We start from the raw sequence: 23,990 nt of genomic DNA on the forward strand, positions 1-23,990 counted from the left end.
AGCAATGTGCGCTCACAGCCCAGAACATCAATCACACCCTGGGCTGCAACAGGAGCAGCATGGGATTCTGCCCCTCTGCTCTGCTCTGCTGAGAGCTCACCTGCAGTGCTGCATCAGCTCTGGGGTCCCCAAAATAAGAAAGACATGGGTCTGTTGAAGTGATTTCAGAGGAGGGACATGAAGATGCTCAGAGGGATGGAGCACCTCTCCTATGACGAAAGGCTGAGAGAATTTGGGTTGTTCAGCACAGAGAAGAGAAGCACTCATTGCAGCTTTCCAGTACTTAAAGGGGGCCTACAAGAAAGCTGGGGAGGAACCCTTTATCAGGGATGATACTGGTTTTAAAATGAAAGATGACAGATTTAGATTAGATATAAAAAGGAATTTATTTCAGTGGTGAGGCACAGGAACAGGTTGCCCAGAGAAATTGTGGATGATTCATCCCTGGAAGTGTTCAAGGCCAGACTGGACTGAGCTCTGAGCAGCCTGGTCTCCAGTTTCTCCAGAGGAAACTAGACCTGGATGATGTTTAAGGTCCCTTCCAGCACAATTCACTCTGTGATTCTAAGGTAAGTGACAGAGTCCATGCCCATGCACAGAACAGCAGGACACAAACACTGCTGATGGACCCAGGTCTGTCCTGGCCTGAGTGCTGAGGCCTCACCACGGAGCCAGCTGGTTAAGGATGGACATGGGTCGGTCTGTAGTTCCTCTGTGGAAGAACTGGCACAGTACAGCCTTGCAGAGGGGATAAATTTAGGCTGCTGCATGTTGCCTGCTGTCAGTGATGTCTGCAGAGCTTCACTCCTTAATTTTGCCACTCTGGGGTTGTGTCTGCTTCTAAGCCAAGGGCTGGTTGGGAATCGTGCTAGTGGGGAGCTAAGCAGTATCCAAGTTTTATTAGAAAGCATCGCTCTAAGCTAATACAACATTATGCCTGTTGGTAGTATTATTTACATAAATAAAAGTTTTATTATTGGCACTATTAATTTTAATATCCTGCCACCTAAAACCTGAGGAATTAAATTAAAAGAACTTGAAAAAAGCCTTGAAGTTATAGTCACACAGAAGATGAACCACAGTTATGGAAAAGAAGGGCTCGTACTCACCACACCATCACTGCTGTGTAGTTTGATATCCATCTGGGAAAGAGCTTCAATATTCCCAGCTTGTGCTTTAATATTAATTCCCCGTGGTGCATCCATGCTCAAAGATCGAGTTGGTGATTCCAGCCTAAAAGCAGAAGCAGAAAATTGGACAGTAGAACAATCTCATATGTTCCTTTATTTTAGAAAAATAAGTAAACATTGAGCAAGCCCTTGCAGGCTCTGAAGTCATATAAAAGATGCATTTTCCCTTTCCTTCAGGCAGACTTGAAAAAGGAGGCAGCTATTTTGAAAACCAACAAATCATCCCAAATGAAAAATATAGATTAATTCATAACACAAATACAAGGTATTATTTCATACATAACTGCAGCTTATTTCAGTATAACAGTAACCTAATCTATTAACTTGAAACCCAGTTTTACATTAGTTAGTTTCAATTTGTTTTCACTTTTGACATAATAAGATATTCAAATAAATACAATTAATATAGTCTGGAACTTTTTTTGATCAATGAGATTTTTGACAATGCAACAGATTACCTTGTTGAATTAGCATGTCCTAAAACAAAAAAGGATTTAAATGAATTATGATGGTACAGACAGTACAACAAGTCTTAGCTGGGCTAAGATTTCACTCTTTGTGTGTGTGTGTTGTTTAACTAGATGACATCTGAAACTCAAAAACTGTTAATTTGAAATAAAAATTATACAGTACAACAAACAGAGAGTTGCAAACCTTGCAGTGCCACAAGATGGCAGGAAGGCACTGTATTTTCTAAGTAATCACTGTGTCGGATCAGCTGTGCAGGAATAATGATTTTTATTTTTCAAAGAGATAAGGCTTTGTTTCTTCAGAACTTTGGTATAATTTCCATGCAAAAGTAGAAGGGATGGAAGTACTAATTAAAACTCATGAGAAGGAAAGAAAAAGCCCTATCCTAGCAACAAGCTAATGATTATATTGCTTCTTTTGACCATTACCTAGAACTGCTTCATCTGGAGGCACTGCAGGATCAGAATTGATACCTATTAGGTTTTGATCACGAATATTCACTCACTCTTCCTGATGACACCAGCCAACACTAAACAGGTGAATATGAAGGCTAGAGAAAGAGAGACAACTGTGGTCCCTGTTTATATGTGCTGGCTTTCCTATTCTCCGGACACATACCAAAGAATGTGGGTTGTATCCACGCTGCGGAACACAGACACACTTGTTCCCAAGCCTGCATGTTCTTATCCCCTGTGTTTTCTAGGGAGGTTGTGCAGAGGGTTGTGTGTGCGTGCGTGCATGCACTCCCTGCAGATGTTGTGCTGGCTCCACGGGTGGTGCTCCACAGCTGCCAGTCCGGGTGAGAGGAAGCTGTGCCCAAGCAGGTCCTTTGCTGGGAATGCATTGTGTAGTGAGTCCAGACTCTGCCAATCATTGGCAAGAATCAGCTGTCTAATGTACTGAGACCCAAGTCTTAATTTTATTTTTGTTTTCCTGTTACTCCATTAAAACCAGAATGTAAAAGAAGACAGTTTGTTCTTGTGAGGAAGTTCAGTAGTATTTCTGAGTTCTGAAGAAGCTAAATCCATCTGATAACTTAAAACCTAAATCCACGATATCTAAGCACAGTCAGTGAAACTTCATTTTTCATCCTCAAATCTGAAAATAGCTCAAGCAATATTGGCTTATCACAGCTGGCCAGAGTTAGCAGAAGATTCTATCTTCTCTGATCTTGAAAGGTCCCTTCCAACCCAAACTATTCTATGACTTTATGTTTCTATGATCTGCCTCTCCCTGACACCTCCTGGGTTCATCACCTTCAACTAGTTTAAACTCCAGCCTGATAAATAAATAAAATACTGACAATGGGTAAATGCATCATGACCCCATACTGAGACCATATCCACAAAATAATGTGATGCCTCATTCCATGAATCTGAGCTAGCACAAACTTCTGTCATGACCATGGTGTGTACCAGGTCATGAGAATGAGTTCTGAATCAGACAATCAATATAGTATTAGTAATCTTTATTAAGCAGTGTTTGGAATTTAACAACTTTTGTATGGATTTTTGATTTAGATCTCTAAATTTATACCTCTATGAAATAGAAAATCAGTTTTTCCCCGAGTGATTAATGTGGGAGGTCTGCTTCATGGGAATATTTTTCAGTGCACATTTGTATGCATTATATACTGAAAAATTAAAAAAAGTTTCTGTTTTCAGTCTTTAAAATTTAATGTATTTTCATAAATCAGTGTCAAAGTAGTCAAATAAAACTTTGTCGTAGTTTGTCTTAACAAAAAGCTTTAAAGTCTGAAATACCTCATGTTCTTTTGTAAAGCATTTCACCTACATAAGCAAACTATATGTAGGCATAAATTTTTATTTTTAAACTCCATTAAATATCACAAGACAGCAGACTGGGACAAACTTCTGAGAGTATATCAGACCTAGAGTTTAAAAAGCAATCAAACATGAGAGAAATATTTCTTACTTTCTACAAAAATTAATGCTGGCATGAAGCCTACAGACTTCGGAAGCACTTAGATTTATGATATGACATACACATAATTTAAATTACATTGCAGAATTACATTTGCTATATTAATCACAAACCTAAATTTCTGCTGTTTATACAGGTCCTATTTCTAGATTAACTCAGCCGGGATTTGCCTAATTAAGCACGTCATTGAAGCTTCCTGGCAATGCAAACTGCTGTGAATCAGTGATGTGAACTGTAATATGAGAGATTCTAGCAAAGGCAAGAGTCAATAACACTAATGATGCATTTCTTTGTACAGTATTCAAAGGTTCAGTGTCTGAAGTCCAGATGCACTCAAAGGGAACTGGGCACCTAGTGTAGGAACAGCCTGAGTTGAACCTTGGCTGTGAATGTCCCTTTGAATGTCCTCACATTGATGTGCATCTCTCAGGTGTCCTAGCAAAACAAGAATTCAGTTTGTTTGCAAATAATGGAGGGTGCTTGGAGAGTAAGAGGGAAGAAATTAATTGTCTTAAGAGTTTTTGGTCACTTTATAATGTTTGAATTTGTGCATTAGAATGATGAGGGAATATATTGTTACCAGTCACTTTATATTTTTTTTTAAACTTACAGACACATAAATTACATTTAAGAGGATGAAGTGAATGATCTTTACCATCTAGGGGAATTAATCTATGTAATAAGCTGTCCTAAATGTGACATCTGTCACAGCCTCTATTTCACTTGGGAAGATGGATTCTGTACTTCTGAGTAGCTTCTAGGTACTGCGGTAGCTGCCAGGGTCAATTAGCAAGGGGTGTGGTGCAAGAGAAATTGATCTGGGCAGCACAACATTTGATGCCAAGGACCTGACAGCCCATTATGTGTGTCCTGAGGAGAACTCTGGACTAGGTGTGCCAACTGGATGCCCAAAAGTTTGGAGCACACTAGGTGTTCTCCAAGAGATCACAGCTTTCAGATCAGTTTAACACAAATGTCACCCTGTCCAGGTACCCCAAACAGTTCCACAATGAAAATCAAGATGTGGAGAGCTCAGGCCATTGGGGTATTTCTCTCCCAAGCATGTTTCTAATTTGAATGAAGACACTCAAGTAGACATACTCACAGATTGTAAGGCAATGCAAGCCACACCTGGGCCCACTTGCAGAATAGTTATTTTGCCTGGCTCCTCTTCACCCTCATCCCTGCAGCCTGAGAAACTGCACTATGTCAGCTTATGATAGCCAGGAAAGGGTGAGGGAATAGGTGGTCCCTGGTAATAATTTACAGCTGTCATTTGCTGGATATTGATTCTCCATAGTCCATTGCAACTAAAGCAATTGATTGCAGCAAAGATGGTATTTCCTTGTTGGTAAGAGTCAACTATACTGTCTTGTCTGGCAGCCAAAGAAATTTGGTGCTGAGCTGTGCTAAATAATTAATGGACTGTGTGAAAAAATATTCTGAGGGAACCTTGACAGCATCCAGTCTCTTTATCTGAAACCATCCCAACAACTGAAAGGCTTGGAGATTTCCCTTTTCCTATAAGCATGTTGCGAACTTGTGGAATGCCAGATCACCAGAAATTGCTCAGTTGGCTGTTAGGGAGGATGTAGCAGTTCTGGTAAAGAAGCAGATGACACTGCCTGTGCATGCTGCAGGCATATAGATCTCTTTTTTCATCCTGGTCTGGCAGGAGTCAGAAGGATACCTTACAAATCTTGTAAGTACCCCAAGGCACTAGCAAGCTGTTTCTAGAACTGAAGAAAGAGTATCACAAGTTTCCTAATGCACTTTGGGTTGCTTGACCCTTAGAGCAAGACAAAGGAACCAGCTTGCTCTTGGGTAATTGTTTATCCTTTCCTTCTGACCCCTTTTTGACCTTTCCAGCTCAGGAGCTATCATCTCTCCTGACTTCAGTGGGAAGAGAATTCCCCGGTATGATCTTAGAAGTTGCCCATCTGTATGCATTCTTCCCGGCACCTATCTAAGGAAGATCAGGATTACTGTAACTGGACTGAACAGGTCCAGGATCAACACCACCTCTAATACTGTAGTGTACCCAGCAACTGTGCATCCCTGGAAGTGTCCAATGTCAGGTTAGACAGGGCCTTGAGCAACCTGGTCTAGTGGAAGGTGTACCTGCTCATGACAGGGGTTGGAACTAGATGACCTTTAAGGACCCTTGCAACCCAAACCACTCTATGATTCTATAATGAAGAGACCCTCATATACCTTCGGCATACAGAAAGAAATCCTGCCATGAACACCTGCCCCAGAATTCATTTGACTTTGTAAAGGTTAAAGTGAAACAGAAATTAAATTATGATGATTAAACAATAAATGATTATAGTAATTTTTTTATTAAAAAAAGACTAGAGGTCATGGAGCAAAGGATGAATAGAAAAGGCAAGAAATGAAGAGGAAAAAACATGAGGGAAAAAGGAAAATCTTTAACCTGTCAAGGAACTACTGTTTTGGTAGGCAAAAAAGCAACCTAGAGGATTCTGTGGGCTTAATTGGCCTTGGTCCTCTGTAGATGTCTGCTTTGATCCCTGCTTTTTGAATGCATGTTAACCTTTAAAAGGCAATAGGAGTATATTGACTTTTTGATTAGTCTGAAAGCAGTCTAATTCCCCAGCCATACAGCTAGACATTGTAAGAGAGTAAACCATAGGCAGGGCTTGCACTAGTCACACAGCAAAAAGAGATTGTCAGCATTTACTTAGAGTGCAGTACACAAAATTTCAAACCATATCCTTTCTTTTTGACATGAGCTGTCATTTCCTGTTGACATGAGCTGAGCAAAGCTGGGCTGGAGTTCTAGAGGTGGAGAGTGAGCAGCAGGCACAGAGTAATGCCTACTGCCAATCCCCACCCATATTCACTTATGTCCCAGCAACTTGCTGTTTTGAGGACAGGCAAGTGGGGACAGAAATCAGGATGTTGCAAGAAGAATATTACCCAAACTTGAGCATCTTGGTGTTCTGCCTTATGGCTTTTGATTGCTTGCCAGAAGGTCCAAAGGCAAAGAAGGACAAAACAACAGGACTGCGATCTCAGTCTTGATATAAGCCTCATTTCTGTATTTTGTAAAAGCATTTTCTTTGGAACTGCTCCTAAAATTACATCTCCTTGCAAAGAGGAAAAATGAGTTTCACAGCATATTCCATCAACTGTGTCTATCTTGAGGACACGGAAGTATCAGTATTCAACAGTAAGCTGTGATAGCTCTTACTGAATGTCAAAGAATAGAAAATACTAATGACTCATTAAATCTTCTTCCCCGATAAGCTTCTGCGTAATGAAAATATAGCAGTTGCTTAGTCAAGCCTTAGCACAAAATTCTGATTTGACATAACTTCTATAAATCTTTTAAATGCTGACTGATTTTTCTTTCTAAAATGTCCCATTTTGCATCACACCTATTGAATTCCTTCACTTAGAGGTGGCATAATCGCTTCCAACCTGGATGATATTGTCTTCCATATTGCCTTCGTTCACTTTGATATTCTAAGTCTGAACTTCACTGACTTAAACTAAATGAAATATAATGAGAAAAATTGACTGAAAAACTGCATCCATTTCTCCTTGTCAAGCCCATTAGTTGGTCAATGGTTATAATCTATCTCCCAATTTTTGTAGCTTAGTTCAAAAAAATCATTTTCCAAGAACTATTGCCTCTGGGAGTTGCCTGAACTAGGACGCATATTCTGTTTCAGTAAGACCAATGTCAATATCTACAGCTCCTATACACTCAACACTAAGTTAACCTATTATTTATGCCACAAAAAATGTAATATTCAAACCAGTATATTTTTAATGAATCAAAATTTAACAGCAATTATCTCAAAATTTAAAATAAAGAACATTTAATAATTTTCTATCAAGTGAATCTGGCTCTTCTATTGCAGAAAAATCTACAGGAAAACTTAAGAGCAGCGTGAGATACAGCTTAATATTAAAACTGTGCTTTCAACTTATCCATGCCAAAATTATTAACTCAAATAAAGGTTTTGTGCCTGTAATAAAAAAGATGACCAGTCTCTTGTGAAAATACAGAAAAGTCATCTGATAACACTGCAAGAAAACACATAGGGTACAATTGAATTCAGAGACACATACTATGAAAATATCTGTTTAGAGGCAAGTGTACATGTACAGGAACTCTATTAGAGGAAAATTACTTGGCTGGAATATAAGCAGCTCTCCATAAAGCACCTCAATTTTACAGGAATTCTGAAGCTTTTTAAACAAAATCTTCAGTGACCCTATGTTGTAGCTTAAAGACAATAAAATGATAGAGCAATCTGTTCTAATTTGATTTTTAAAGTAACCTTTTTTTTCCCTTGATTCTTCTGCTTATTGCTTAAATGCATTAATACAAATGTCATTGGAAGGTCCATCATTTCGCCTCCAATGACTTGGGGAAGCCTCACAATGTGCTGTGCTTTGCTGACAGCCTGTAACTCCACTGACCTCTGAAAATAAACAGAAATGTTTATTTTCTGAAACATCCCGAATACTTTAATAACAGCAGAACTACCCTGAAATAACTACACAACACTGTAGTAAGCTCTGCTTTTCTTGGTAGTCTTCTTTCTCCAGACAATCACATTCATGCACAAAGACAGTCATGAAACACAAGCAAGTCATTACTAACAGCAGTATGGCATGTATAATACTGCTGCAGATCCTTTATTTCATGTTTATTAGACTCCCCTACCAGAGGTCTCTGTTGGTAAGGCCTAGGAGCACTTCATTACTCAACCATTTCAGGGCTCAGCTCTCATTTCTGGAGGGTAAAAAAACCTCACTGAACCACTTTCGTATTTCCCTTTCTTCTAACTCTTCGGAAGCACTTTTCATCATACACAGCACAGCTGGGCTTACGGAGCTTGGCTGGGATGAAGGGGAGCCACAGTGAAATTACAAAATCAGAGAGAAACAAAGAAATCAAATCACAAATACTCAATAAGCTCAAATAAGCAACCTATAGGGAATGCATTTTCTAAAGCTAAAACAATCTTGTAATGACCTTTTGGAATATTGAGCCATGGCAGTAATGGATCTTAGACCTTTTACTCTTTTTATGTTAAGACAATCATTGTAAGAAAATAAAATCACAGTTTATCAGATTCTATTGTAAGTTTAATTTTCTGTAGATAAATGAATCCATTTATCCTCATTTATGCCTATATTGAAATCCATGGACTTAGCTCCAAGATCTTGGATTTGGAGTCAAGACTGTTACGTGCCCCAGTGCTGTATCAGGGTGTCCAAATTTTACATATTCCAACATTAGAGATGTAGGACCCAGGAAACCAACCTGGATTGTGTTTCTCTAATGGTGTCTGTGCTAAGGACTCCCTGACAGAAAAGCACTAACAATACAAGGCTTTCATACTTTTATTGTGCTTCAGGCTGTGGGCAATCCGATGACCTCAGATTAGAAGAAAAGAGAGATTGTGCTATTTTTCTGATACATATTTGAATAATCATAAGTTTTAAGAAATAAGTCAGTTAAAGGAGGACATTGGAGATGAGTGTGCAGTGTAGGACAGAAAACCAGAAAAATGTTCAAAACAAGAATTACAGGAGCCAAGGGAAGAACTGTAGGAGATAATAAATACAAATGAAAATACATGGGATGCATAATTTTCAAGACTGGTATAAAAAAGAAATCTGAATTTGATGCAGAAGATATAGAGAAGGTTTTGAAGGAGGAAGATATTCAGAATAGCAAGAAAAACATTTACGACTGTATTTTAAATTCTCCAAGTCTTTAGTAAGTATAAGACAACCATGGATTTTTACCAACTAAGAAAGGATACTTCTTTTAGGTAAATATGATGGTGTCATGACTTTCCTGAAAAGAAAATGTCATAGCATTCCAAGCTAATGATTAGCTAGGAAGGACTCATTACCTCATGCCTGATATCAAATGAGAACCAGTAACTGGAAGCCATTTCTAATCCTAGTCACATGGTTATATAAATTATGATTATTAGTTTAGATGAATTTATGAAATACTAGGTTCCAAGAGGAAAACCTTTATTCTGCAATTTGAACATTTCCCAGCACAGTGCCTTGTTTCTTATGATGAATTTTCATTTCCTCAGACCTTAACCAAACATGGTGTGGTTGGCAAGTGCATAATTCCTAAAGAAATGCCATTGATCCCCCATTCATCTTTCAAAATTAATAGAAAGAAAGAACTAGTGCTAGAGCATAAATAATTGGCTCTGTTTTAGATATCTCTGTAAAATGCTCTCACAATACCTGTTGCCTTCCACCAAAAGTGATGAGACGAAGCACAGGTATCTACACCTAAATGTCCAAATAAACTGAATTAACTCCACCTGAACATCTGCCCAAACAGCTGTAAATCCCATTGGCCATGCTTCAGGAATATTAGTTTCTGTGTAGGTGGCTTGTGGGAGGATCCCTTTTCACTTCAGTAAATCAATGAATGAATGAATGAATGAATGAATGAATGAAGGAATGATTTTGCTTATAGAGAGAGGAGTATTCTAAACCTGGACGGACATCTGAGATGCATCTGCTTGTTCTGGGCACACAGAGGTCCTCTAGATTTGGACTCAATTGCGTGAATGCAGCCTAAATATGTAAGAGATGAATGGCAACCAGGAGTGTGTGCTGAACCATTAGCTAAATCACATACATGAACAATGAAAAAATTATTTAGAATCAGCAAAAATGTTAGGCCCATGCAGATGAAGGGTTTTTGTATGTTTTCACTTTTTAGCCCTACTCTATATGCATAGGAAGCGCAGTTGATTTTTGAATAAATAAATCTACTGGGCTTTTTAAAGCTCATTTTGCCTTCTGCTAAAAATAATCAAGGATAATGATCAAGGGCAGAACCCCAAGGAATTGCATTCTTTTGGGGCGCCATTCTTAAATATCAGGAGTATCTGCTGCTCTTGAAGGTATCAGCTGGTGTTTTCTTCGGCATGTTTTTCTTTAATTTAAATAAAAAATTCTTAGCATAGTTTTATTTCTTCAAATAGCCTGTGTTCCAAGTTAGTTCTGTATTTATGTTGTAAATCTGAAATGCGTGGCAGCAGAAGATTCCAGTAAAGCTCAGTTATGAGATTCTGGATTCAAGGGAATTGTTCAGCATAAGCACAGCAGGCACTAACACTGTTTATGGCTTAGGGGGGATCTCTGTGCACAAGCACAATTACAAAGCCAGATCTGAATAACAGATGTTTCCAGCTCCCAAGGTTTTGGTTAACAGAATTTTTTTTTAATGTAAGCCACACAAAAGAATAAAACAGTTCCCAGATTTAATGGTACTTTGAAAAGGCTCTAAAAGCAATTTAAACAACATTTATAACATATTGCAAAACACAGCAGATATGATTATTGCAGTGTACTAATCTGTTTACTAGTTCTCCATCCATTTTAAATATTGAGGTGTTTTTTCCTGTTCGCCCACTGTCATTCAATGCAGAGTCACTGAAAGAATGAAGACTAAAGATAAGACTAAGACATGATTAAAATAGAAGCCTCTTTCAAGACTGACAGTTGTGATTAAGAGTGGTAAGAGCTAATTCAAAAGAGGTCTCTGTGATGACCTCAATTTTATGATATGCTGACTCTCCAGGTAATTAAAAATGACCAAGGCCCCAGTGAATGTGATTAAATCTGGCACATCACAGATGTTTCCAGCATAGCTATCTTTTTCAAATTACTTTAATAATATTATAAAATAATGTCGTGTATTATAAAATTTTAATCTCATATAATAACAGCACTTGCATCATTGTTGTAAAAAATGGGGTTAGCATTTTCCTTATAAGTAGTTTCATAAAATTACCTTCCAAGTTGAAATTTGCCATGCCTTTCTTTTATACGTATCTCAAGCAATTTTTTATTTACTATGCTGAAACATAGCAAGATTTCAAGTAACTGGAGTTCTTCAGTAAATGCTGTTCATAGTGTCCACATGCTCTCCATGAAAACAAACACTCAAGTGAAGAGGCTTTGCTGAAAACCAGTTCATATCCTTTCCTTCTTGTGATTGTTAGGACAGTGGCTGAATGTGCCACACTGTCATCAGATTCCTCACAACTGAAGTATCACAACTGTGCACACAGTCCGAGGGAGAGGGGAAAGAGTGAGTAGTGATGGTGTACATGTGCAATGCATCTTGGAAAAGCTACTCTTAGCAGGAAACTTAGCTCCCTTTTCTTTTCCCAGTGTTTCCCACACCCACATCCTTATGGTGGGTGTCTCCTGTTTCCTGCCTCCTCCTCAGTTCTCTGCATATATGCATAGATATATGTGCAGATATGTGTGTAGGTGAAAGATAATGTAAGGCATGATCTGCTCAACTCAGTATTACAGCTTGGATCAGTGACAGCACCATCAGGCTTCCGAACAGGGCTCCAGGTGGTCACCTGCAAGGTGGTGTCTAAAACTGTGACAATCACTAACGAAGTTTTCACAGTGGCTTCTGCTCTGGTGGAATATGCTGTAATCACTGATGACAAGTTCACTTTAGCAAACTCACTGAGCAGTCTGACATTGTCAGGGACCCAGTTCAACAGGTACATTAATCATTACAGCTTTGCTCTTTGTGCTACTGACACAAGCAGCCATGGAAAATACTTAAATGACTGCCCCATGTTTCTGTTTCTGCAGCAGAATCAACTTTTATTGGTTTTAATGTGTTAAGCGACACCTCTGAAAAATTGAGGCTTTAAGAAAAACACCAGCCACGTGACTGGAGCAAGTGAAAGTCATTTATGGCAGTGCTTGCGAAATTCTTTTCACTTTAGGACTAACAATTACAGGTAAAATCACTGCTTACAAGACAACCTGATGTGATGTAATACACAAGGCTTTGCTAAAAGAGTTTTTTTAAAATATCCAAGTCAGAAATGCTTCTGAAAAGATGATCAACATGATGCCCTGTACTATCCAATCCTTCTGAACGACACCTTTTTACACATTTGAGTCCATCAGATAAATGGAAATAAATTCTTTAAAGCTTCCAAAATATGTATTTTATGGTGTTCCTAGTTAACCTGATTATGAAAAGTATATGAATGCAAATGTACATCTATCAAATTAAGGTCAAGGCTCATAAAATCACACTGCAGTAGAAATATCTCACTAGTCAGGGAACAGAGGTGCCTTGCAAACATTGAATCATAACCTTATTCCTACTTTCCATTATGTAATTCATTCTCTTCTGACTGACTGGGCTTTTGATTTACATAATGAATGCAAATCAAAATGACTCTACTTCAATTGGTTTGATGGTATTTTTAGGCAATTAGCATGCAAGCATTAGTATTACAAATATGATTTAACAATTATTTGGCAAATGCTTTTCCCCAGGTTAGCTTCTATACATTTCTCTACATTTCCTTCATAATTCTTACTCATACAGCCATAAAACTCAACAAATTCAGTTTCCAGCTTTCTCTTATTACACAGTTTAACCACAGCAAATACTTCAAGTGCAAAAGGAAAAAAATAATATCAATGGGGACTGGAAAGGATAAAAATAAGACTTCAGAAAGAATCTGAGAGAAGTATAAATCGCAACTCCATCAGTAGAGTTACTGGATGCCACAGAACAGATGTAAAATTAAAGGGTGTATGTCCATTATGAATATATAGATAGCGAAAAGTCTACCATTAGTACAGTAATCTACCCTAACCAGATACCTAGAAACCATACAATTGGCCTTCAAATAATCCATATTCTGGAATATGTGTCTGTACATACATATTTTTATGCTTTTAAGTGCTGGACAGATATTTCAGTTAAATATAAAACAATGCTTCCTTAATTACACATTTAAAGTTTTATTTAATACCAATATTAAACATTTGTTTAGAATACATCCGTTTCCCTGGGGAATACTGAAATATTTTCAGTATATATCCATAAACCATTAAATATACCCATATTCTGGTAACATATATCTCTCTGTAAATTTATAACCATACTCTGACAAAAGCTGACTCTCTGGAACAGTGATATCATTCGTGCTATAGAGCTTTCCAAAATCAAGAACAGTGGAATGATATGGATCATTCTGAACTTGGATGTAAACTCTCAGTTAAAAGTCTGAACACCACAAGCTGAGTGTACTAAAAGTGATTTCCCACAGGATTTGTGCTCAGAAGGCACAGTTGTTGGCAGTCAGACAGCCATACACAGCAAATATGAGAACAAAGATAGTACTAAGTTGTAAGCGTTATATTCATTATTCATAGTATACAGTGAGTTGATAAATGGAAAAATGCCACATTTGTAAGGACATTTTTGTAAGCTCGGGAAATGCAAATGCTCAGCTCAGAAACATTGTTCTGAGATTTAAAGAGTTTTGCTGATCCACTGTTTTCCCTTAGAAAACCACAAGCCATGTAGACCACAAGAAGCAAATGGTATCAAAATGACAAAACTATGTATGAACTCCATGTTATTCAAGGATACAAAATTTAGGAGGAATACAGGAATAGGCTAAATAATATTCTAAGCTGTTGTAAGTTATCAGAAAAATATGTTAGCATCAGACTGGAAAAATGTCTAAACTTAGACACCAGTTTTCACAGAGAATGTTATTTGATAACAGGGGATATAAAAAGGTATGTGTGCTGGCATGAAACTTGGGATAATATCAGAAGAGCCTATATCCAGTGCTTAACATGGAACCTGAGGAGAAGATGGCTTTTAGGGAACTGTTATAAATGTCTCTTTCTACATCATCTAGTTCCAGTAGTTGCTGTTACAAATTTTTGACTTACATTTTGGGTCACAAGGTATGTGTCTGAGCATGAGCTTTCCTAATTCTGTTTAAATTCAAGTTTTTCTGGGAAGGAAGGCACCTGTTTTCCATTAAGTCTTTGCTGTGATCCAGTTAGAGGTGTCAGCTAAATAAATTCTTGGGAAGCACCAGGAGACTTGACTGAGGCTAGTTCTCAAGGTGCCAAATACATACCAAAGTCCACGGCCTCATGAAGAGCCACGGAGAAGGCTACAAAATAGCTTGGCAGGAATAAAGAGCTGGATCGTATCAATCACTCACATATTTCTGTTCTCACTATGACAACTGGCTGTATTCAACCAGGTGTCTCCTCAATGGCATTTGTCTGGGAAGGATATTTCCTGGATATATCCAGACCTCCCTGGTGACTCTCAGCACTTCTTTGAGATGTGTGCTGGACACTTCTTACATGCAAGGTCCCATTTTTAGGGGTGCACCTTGTCCTAAAGTCTTAACAAATGTTGTAAATGGATATTACTTAGATACAGGAAGTCCATTAAAGGAATTAAAAAGTAGGCAATGCTATTTTAAACTTAAGAAGATACAATCTTGAAATGTAGGTTTTGTTGTTTTAATTCTTCCTACCAGCTGGAAGTAAGTGTGAGCACATCTCCTTTTCTTGATGAGTGAGTCAAAAATTTTATTTTTTAGACTGAAAAGGACTCTACAATTTTCCTTCAAATTGCAAATGAAAAGATAGTCACTGACCGCAATATAATTGCATTGCTCTTTCTGAGTAAGTTAGCTATAAAAAGACACGTTCTAACACACACATCTCTTTGTTTCCAAAAAAGCAGTCTATCTTGAAATTCGGCATTTGGACAAGAAAGCCAGCAGAATGTGTAACTGAGAGGCCATTTGTGTCACCTTTGTTTGAAATCCTACTTTAAATGTGAATGATAGGGAAAGAATGTGGCCCCCGTTCATATGACACGAGCTGAAAAAATTACAAGCATGAACAGCTTTCCAGTCAGCTCCTTGAAACCTGTAACTCCATTTGTAGTGGATGGGGTTTCTCAAAACACTATTCCCTGCATTTAATGCTGCAGAACATGGCACTTTATAACACATCCATCCAGCACATCACATCCACGTGGCACAGCACAACCACTGAAGAAAAAATAAAGGAAAAATAGGAGAAGATTAATAGATGGTGAACGTGTGGAGATCAGGCTCAAGGTAAGCAAATATGTGATACTAACTATAACTCTGTGCCCACTACCCTAATCTGGAAAGGAAGCATTTTCAAATCTAAAATAGGAAAGTAATACTTAAAAATTTTATACTGAAGTGCTTTTCAGTGGGTAGGTACCTGCATTTAATCATGTGGAACGAAACAGAATATTTATGAAGCATTACAAAATATAAATTTTTTGGTAAATTTGTCCGAACTCCTTCACAACAGAATGTATGAACTTTGCTTATGCTGACATTTAAGATTACCCTTGAAAGTAACCTTTTTCCAGCTTGACAAAATGGTTTTCTCTGCCTACATCTTCATTTACCATCTGTACTGCAGACCACTGCAGACCAGTACATATCCTTCTTAAACCTCCCCAGAAGCCTTTCATGAAAAAAATGAAATCATTGCCATCTCTGCTTTTAAATGTGACACTGATTATGACAGAAAAATAAATAAATTAAAGGACTGAGGCATCCTGAACTGCTCCGGGTAAAGGCCTACCAGGACAGGAGAGAAAAGAGGGATGTTTTACAAGGGCATGTAGTGATAGAGCACGGAAGGAAGATTTAGATTAGATATTGGGAAAAAATTCTTTGCTGTGAGGATAGCAGGGCACTGGAACAGGATGCCCAGAGGAGCTGTGGATGGTGGAGGTGTCCAAGGTCAGGCTGGGTGGGACTCTGAGCAACTTGGTCTGGTGGGAGGTGCCCATGGCAGGAAGAGTTGGACCTTGATGATCTTTAAGGTTCCTTCCAGCCCAACCTATTCTATGCTGGCATGAGTGAGTGGTGTACACATTGCACTAATGCCCTAATGCCCAGAAAATCAGTTTTCTTAGGGCTAAGCTAAGTTTCTAGCACAGGTGTTTAGCAGCTCTGGGTTCATGTCAAATACAGTCACAAGTGTGTCAGTGGCCATGTTGCTAATTCCCAGACATCACAGTAATTAGCAGCAAACTTCTGTTAATTCTGGAGAAGTCTGTACTTCCCACTATTTTAAGTTAATCGAAGACAGAACTGAGTAGGATTTTCTGTGTTACATTTGAGCTCTGCTAACAAACAGCAACATTCCAGATCAAAATGTGTATTTGTAGTTGACATGGTAAAAATCACTGAAGAGGTAAGGTGTGAGGTAAATTCATTTATGGAGGAGAACTTTAGGAACACTTTGAATTAAGTTCAGTGTTTTCCTTCCTACTGTTATCCTATTTGAAAAAGAGGCAGAAAAATTATACTAACAATAGTTGTATATAGTCAGGAACATTGTAACTGTTGTTAAACAAAAGTGCAAATAAGAACTTAAAATGTAACAGTGCGTAACAGATATAGACTAAAACTACATTAACCCTATTCAAATACTAATTGATTATGAATTTGAAGCAACGTAAAAACCATGGAAAATAATAGATACATATCCAATCAAAATTTGCAGAGAGGTTCTTGATTTTGCAGTTAAGAAATCTGATTTCCTACTTCACTGAGGTTGAGATAATCACAGAAAATGTCAAATTTACAACATAATGAATCCACTTCCTACAAAACCAGACAAATGCAGAATATTAATCAAAGTCTCTCACATCCAAATTCTACCAGAACAGAAGAAACACATTTTTGAAAGTGGACATCAATATGTTAAAAATTATGCCTTGAGCTCATACTGTCTTGAAATGCAAGCACAATGTAAAGTAAATCTTAAATATAAATGAGATAATCAAAATAATTATCTTAACAGTCTCTCTCCCATTTGTCATTCTCAATTTGAAAATTCAATCAGCAAGATACAGACAGTGTTTTTGAAAGCTTTCATCAGCGTCCACTACTCTCTAGTAGTTATCTCTATTGGAAAGGAAAACTAAAAAGAGAAATTATGACAAAAAAGTAGCAAACTGCCAAGGTATGAAAGGACAGAAATACAATCGTTAAAGACATCCTCTTTCATTTCAAACCTTTCTTTGAACTGGCATGTAAAATGAAAGATAACATGTTCATGAAGAGAATATAATTTGACTTTATTACCTCACCATAACCAGCATATTATAAACTAATTTGGGATACTCAAAATTAAATAGAATAATGCACAAAAAAGGGCTATCCTTGAACTAAGGAGCTCTGAAACATACAAAGTCCTTAATAATGATTTTCTCAGCCCAGACTGCTTTTTAGTAATTTTTAATGTTTTTTTCTTGATTTCACTTTTCTTTTTACCATCTTCTCTGAGGTTGCCCAAACCAGTTTTTAATTCTCTTCATACATTAGAGCTTCATTCACTTCCAAACTTTTCTTCTTAGTCTGCTTCCCCAGATACTAGTTTTCAAAAACCTTGACTAATTACAGGTTGATGTCCTACTGCAGACAAGCAACTTATATTGCAACAAAATAGAAAAAGTCATATTTCAAAGTCTTTCAAAACTGCAAAATAGAAATTTACAGAAAATCTTTCCACAGGGGTTTTAAATATAATCACCATCAGCAACAAACAATTCATAGTATATTTCAAAATTGCAGAACTATATGATTTTCCTTCAAAATAATTTGTCACATAAACGAGAAAAAAATATTAGCAATTCTGTGTTGAAAATAATGTGTTTAAAAAATGTGAATATTTATAGAAAATAACATTTACTTATTGGATTTAGGTATAAATTCTTACCTAAGCTGTTTAAAAGCTTCTGCTTTCACAAGTGGTGTTTCTACAGAATGTTCAAAAAGTGCCCCTTCAGGCCCTGCAAAAAAAACCAAAAGAAGAAAAACACTGTAATGCAACTGTTCAAATATAACACAAGAGTGTTATTTTTTTAATATGGCCACTTTGATGTTGGACATCAAGAGAACACATGTTAAGAATTAAAAGAGAATTTAAATATAGCTATGTTATTACCACTGCAGTATTGGTTGGACAAATACAATATAGAAGTAACGTAAATATACAGCTGTAAATTCTTAAAAGGGTCTGAAGACAGATAAATTTTGAACTACTTGTGACAATAAAATAAGTAAATAAGATTTATACAATATAACTTTCAATACAGTTAATAGAGATAATTAAACCCATACAAAATTTTCGCAAATGCTACAGTCCTAAATAATCATATTTATTTTAGACTGCTCCATGCATATCACAATTTCTGTCATATAGCTTTATCAAAGATTTTCCCCTCTTTATAGGCAGACTTGCAGAATATGAAATGGTGTTTCTGCATGCAAAATGTTAATGACTATGGGATCAGATAGTTTACACCTTGATATATGAGCAGTTTCATTCCAAAGAGGAAGAAACAGTGGGCACCCAGCCTCACCAGGAGCCTCCCTGCTGGACCTGAAAATCTTCCAAGGACCTCCATTTCTGCTCTCCTGAGTGTTACCATTATTTCAGTATCACCAGCCCAGTGACCACCTTCCACCTAAGCTCCACTAGGATCAGGAAACCAGCTGACATAGGACAAAAGCCCTTAAGCAACAGAGACAGCTCAAAAAAAGCAGCTGAACACCACCACCTACAGCAAGGGTGGAGCATCTCAGCTTCTGTTCCTTGGCTTTGTGAACACACTCATCAAAAACTGGAGAGGTCTTAGGTTGAGAGATCTTCTCCGGCTTTGAGGATTCACATACCTGAGCACTTTCCAGGTGAGTATGTAGCAAGGCAATATATTTTAATAGTTAGTATATTAGTCAAGGTGGCTTGTCTGGCTGCTCTTCATGCCATTACCCTCTGGAAAGAATTCTGGGCTGTAAAAATCCCTACATTACGGATCTGGGCTCTGTCTAGACAGAGAATGATAAAGGATGATTAATAAGTGTGGTGTAGATTGTATAAATGTGGCATTACATTGTATTAAATTGGGTATAAAGGGAAAAAGAGAGTTAAAATTTGGTTGGGGCAACCTCAGAGAGCATGGTAAAAGGAAAAGAAGTGAAATCAAGAGAAAACATTAAAAATTAATACATTGCTGAGACAACTGATAGGAAGACTGTCTCTTCATGAGGACTGCAGGAAAATTCTCAGGATGTCCTGAGAAGACATGAAGTGTGCTGCTTTTTGAGAAGAGTTTTAGCTGAAATCCTGATTCTTTGGAATGAACTCTTCTTGGATGGAAGAGAAGAACACAAGATACAAGAATTACCATATTAAATCACTTCAGCACTTTGAGCAATCATTGATTTACTAAGCTTGAATTCAAATTTTATTTAGCTATTGATACTCTTCTCATAAATTTAAATAGATTAATCTTTCTGTAAATTACAAACTGTCATGAATATAATACTGGAAAATACAAAATGTATTATTTCAGACAGAGCTTTAACCCTGCTTTATTAACATTTAATTTAATTTTCATTAAGATTATTCTCCAGCTTAAGGAATTAAAAATGTTTATCAGAAAATGCTGATTTGGTACAACTAAGATATTTTGCAGAGATATCCTGATATGTTAAAAGTGCAGAGGTGGCACTTGGGGACACAATTTAGTGGTAGACTTAGCAGTGCTGGGTTAATGGTTCAGCTTGGTGATCTTAAGAGTTCTTTTCCAACCTCAGCGATTCTATGATCCCATGATTCCATGAAGACAAGTGGTTACAGAAATAGTATCAGTTTCATGGAAATAGGGGCTAATGGAAGAAAGAGAACAGGAAACACCAGTGCTGATGTTCTGGGCAGTGGGATGGTGTAAAATGGAATGGAAAGGCTTACTTCCATACTCTAGAGCTGTCACTGCTAAGCAAGAATAAAACCTTGCCTTTAATATGAGTAAAGCTTCTTCATCAAACAGCATTAAGTTTTACTAGTATGCCACTAAAAGAAAAAAAAATCTCAGGGCAACTTTTTTTTGGAAAATGGCTCTAAATTAATTTCCTGTCTTCATTTCCTAGTTTAACTGTGATATGACTATTACTATATTTACTGTTTTATAGGCTAATGTTTATTAAGATATTGTAATTTATTCCTAAAACACACAAGAACAAGATACCAATTTTCTCAATGACAGGACTGAAGTCAGCAAGATTCATTAACACCCCACACACCCTGTGAGGCAAGGACCATTTGCCTCCTCAAAGTCTAACAGAATGTTTACTCATACCCTCAAATTGCCTCCTACTTAACTTACCTTCTGAGCAGCAGTGTTTAAATTAAACACACACTGTCACATTGCACCTCAGCATTAGCTACGCAATCTGAAAGCTTTTGCACAGAACAGAACAAATACTCCAAGGGATTTTTATAAAATATAAACAAGCAGAAGGGCAAGTAGTAGACTGGAGAAAGGGTGATATAAATATGCTTCTCCATAAAAAAGCTGATCCTCTCTGCCCTGCCAGCTTTCCTTCAAGGGAAAAAAAAAAGATGTGTAGGTGTGGCATTTGGGGATGTGATTTAGAGGTGAACATAGCAGTGTTAGGTTTATGGTTGGATGTTATCTTAGAGATCTTCTCTAACCTTTACAAGTCTATGTTTCTATGAACCTGCCATGACGACGTTATAAAGCCAATCAATACAGTTACAAGGTGGTTTCACTGTCACCAGTGCCAGCTGAATGTACAAAAACTTCCCAGAACAAAACATGGATGTTCAGTACTGCCACACCAACAGGCATAATAAATGCCTGCAAAACACAGGTCCTTACTGAAATAATATTGAAGAGAATGCAGTTTTTGTCCATGCTCCTTCAGGAGCAGTAATTGTCACAAAGGGTTAAACCCAGCTTCAGTTTCATGCACACTGAGATGTGCCTGTGATGTAGATGTCACAAATGAGCCAGAGGCAGTGTTTCTTCGCCTCCTCCGATGTCCTTACTGTCATCTGGGACACCCTTGTGCATCCTGCCCGGCCTCCAGCTGCCACGACCACAGGAAGCATCTCTGGGAGATAAAGTGATAAAGTGGTGTCTTGCACAGCCCAGGTGTTTCACACGTGGCTGGACGTCAATGTTTGAGCAGGTGAGCGCAGCCCCTATCCCCTGTTCCCAAGGGAGATGTCAAGCCCTGGAGCCCTCCCCAAAGCAGAGAAGAGCACTGGTGGGCACAGGAGCTCTGCCCAGGGCAGGTGCCGGTGTCTCACCGTGCCCCGGGGAAATGTGACCACCCAGATCTGCAGTGACCCCACGGGGTATCGGAGGTATCCTGGTTGAGGCCTTCCCCAGGCATTTGCCCTTCTCTGATTTGCACTGCTCTATTCTACACAGGGGCCATACTATTTTCTGACTGAAATAGTATGAGTTGAAACGTACTAATTGTAGGAAAATGAAAATTCTTCAGGAGTTGGATTGGATTATATTACTCTTAGACATTTTCCTTTGTCTTGAAATATCATAAATCATACACATTTGCTCTCTGCTATATTATATTTTAGTTGAAAACTGTCAGGTTTTCTAAAAATCATTACTGAGCTTTTCATCATTCACATAAATAAGGAGAAGTAAAACCAAATAGTTCACTACACTGTACATAAAAAACTGCAAAATGTTCTTTGTGTATTTTAAGCCAAGGATTATCTGTTTTTTATGGTATGAACTTTTCAAAATTTATTTCACATTGATCTTGTTCTCTATCTAAAATGTTTAAAAATAGTCTCAGTATATATTAGTGTTACTAATTTATCCTTCATGCTAATAGTATCATTTAAATCACAATAATTTATCCTTCATGCTAATAGTATCATTTAAATCACAATTTTAATAAATTAATTTGAAGCAAAGTAGGCATGAATCTCCTCTCACTTACATTAATTTTACACTGAAATAACCTCACCGATTTTAATGTATTTGCTTTTGAATTTTACTACAGTGCAAAAAAAGAAACAGGCAATGTGTCTTAGTACAATATCTGCTGAAGTAAATAATTATCAATGCACTGTAAAGGTTAATATTGGATGAGTGAGTCATTAATATTAGCATAACAATTTCAACTCGTGTATGAATGATTTTTACTTACTTTGAGCAGAGACAGACCTTTTCCAAATCAGTTAACAATTACGCAGTTTCTCATATCTTTGTTAAACACGCTTTTCTATTAAAGTTTAGCATCCCTTGGGCAAACAATAATTATTTGATATGGTTTCCTGGTTAAACAAAGTTGTAATTTCAATTAGGTTAAAAAGTAAAAAACCTTAAGATAAGACCCTCAGGCGTAAACAAAATTTATTAACATAATTATTATAACTTAACTTTGGCTTTGAAACACTAATTGTATAGTTACTACCATATTTATAGTTTTGACAGTGAAATAATATGAATCTATTCATTGAAATGAAAACCTCAAGATTTCAGAGGACCGGTAATTAGTGAAGGCCAAACATGACAGTTGCAATCAGGTAAAGAATATTAAAAAATTAATTGAAAAGAAATTACAGAATAATTTCAGTATTTTCTTTGATGGATTCTTCTGATCAAAGAGAAATCACACCTTGATGTATCTATTTTAATGCCACCTAGAAAATGAAGGTTGACTTTATCAGGTTGTATGAAAGGAAGTAGCTTTTCATGTGATAACTTTGACATATTACTTTGTAAATGAGTACTTCAGTGATTTGAAGAAACAGCCTAAGACAAACTTTTCTCTTGACAGGTGACATTTAAGATATACTCCAAATATCTTCCTGTGACATATGTGCTACTCACAGAATAGAAATACAGTAGCTTTCACTTTGAAAGATAAAACTATATAAAAATATCAGAGAGATATTTCTCTCCCTAAAGTTTTCATGGTTCAGACTCATTACTACTCAGAATGGAAAATCAAGAATTTTTTCAGCTTCAGACATCATGCACTGGAAACATTAAATAACTCAAAAAAGGTAGACTATTGAAAATCAAAGAGACTCCGACATTGTAAGGGGGAGAGAGAATGATGTAGTTGATTTTATTTTATTAGAAGGTTAATTAATTACTTTATTATACTATACTATATACATTGCATCTAAACTGAGTCTGTTATGCACACACTCTGCACACAACTGCACTCATCACTTAACTCCCTCGTGACTGTCAGCGGACAGTCTCCACACACAAACACTTCTGGCCCTGATAGGCCAAGGAAACAAAACAACTTCATTTTGAATAAACAATCTCTACATTATACTCTACTTTAACACAACACAAACACAGCAAGTAATAAAAATTGCCTTTTCCCTTACTCTGAGGTTCACAGAATGTGAATCTCAGAAACATTCTTAGAAAGAATTGTGCCTTGCTTTTCTCTGTGAAGAGAATGTAGCAACAGTGGACCACTACAGTTCCAGTTATTAATGGCTTTAAAATAAAACACTCACATATTTACACATTTCATAAAATATTTACACATTTTATATATATATTCTTACTGGTTATTTATTGAAAAAGGTCAGATTATCTTCACATTTCTGTTTCCTAATGAGGTAAAACAAGAACTTGCATTCATGCATAATAACATATTTCAAAAT

General features: G+C 37.1%; 1 protein-coding gene across 11 annotated transcripts in view; it reads right to left on the reverse strand.

The window, feature by feature from the left end:
- SGCG (sarcoglycan gamma) overlaps window positions 1-23,990 on the reverse strand; it is a 122,066-nt gene that overhangs the window by 19,061 nt on the left and 79,015 nt on the right. For all 11 annotated transcript variants that reach the window (XM_041416128.1, XM_041416127.1, XM_041416124.1 and 8 more), the window contains 2 exons: window positions 18,231-18,303; window positions 1,110-1,233 (listed from right to left, as the gene is read on the reverse strand). In XM_041416128.1, the coding sequence (XP_041272062.1) occupies window positions 1,110-1,233; window positions 18,231-18,303 (197 nt within the window). The remainder of the gene's footprint in view (window positions 1-1,109; window positions 1,234-18,230; window positions 18,304-23,990) is intronic.

This window comes from Onychostruthus taczanowskii, unplaced genomic scaffold (assembly GCF_017590055.1).
Source record: "Onychostruthus taczanowskii isolate IOZ18803 unplaced genomic scaffold, ASM1759005v1 scaffold50, whole genome shotgun sequence".
NCBI lineage: Eukaryota > Metazoa > Chordata > Aves > Passeriformes > Passeridae > Onychostruthus > Onychostruthus taczanowskii.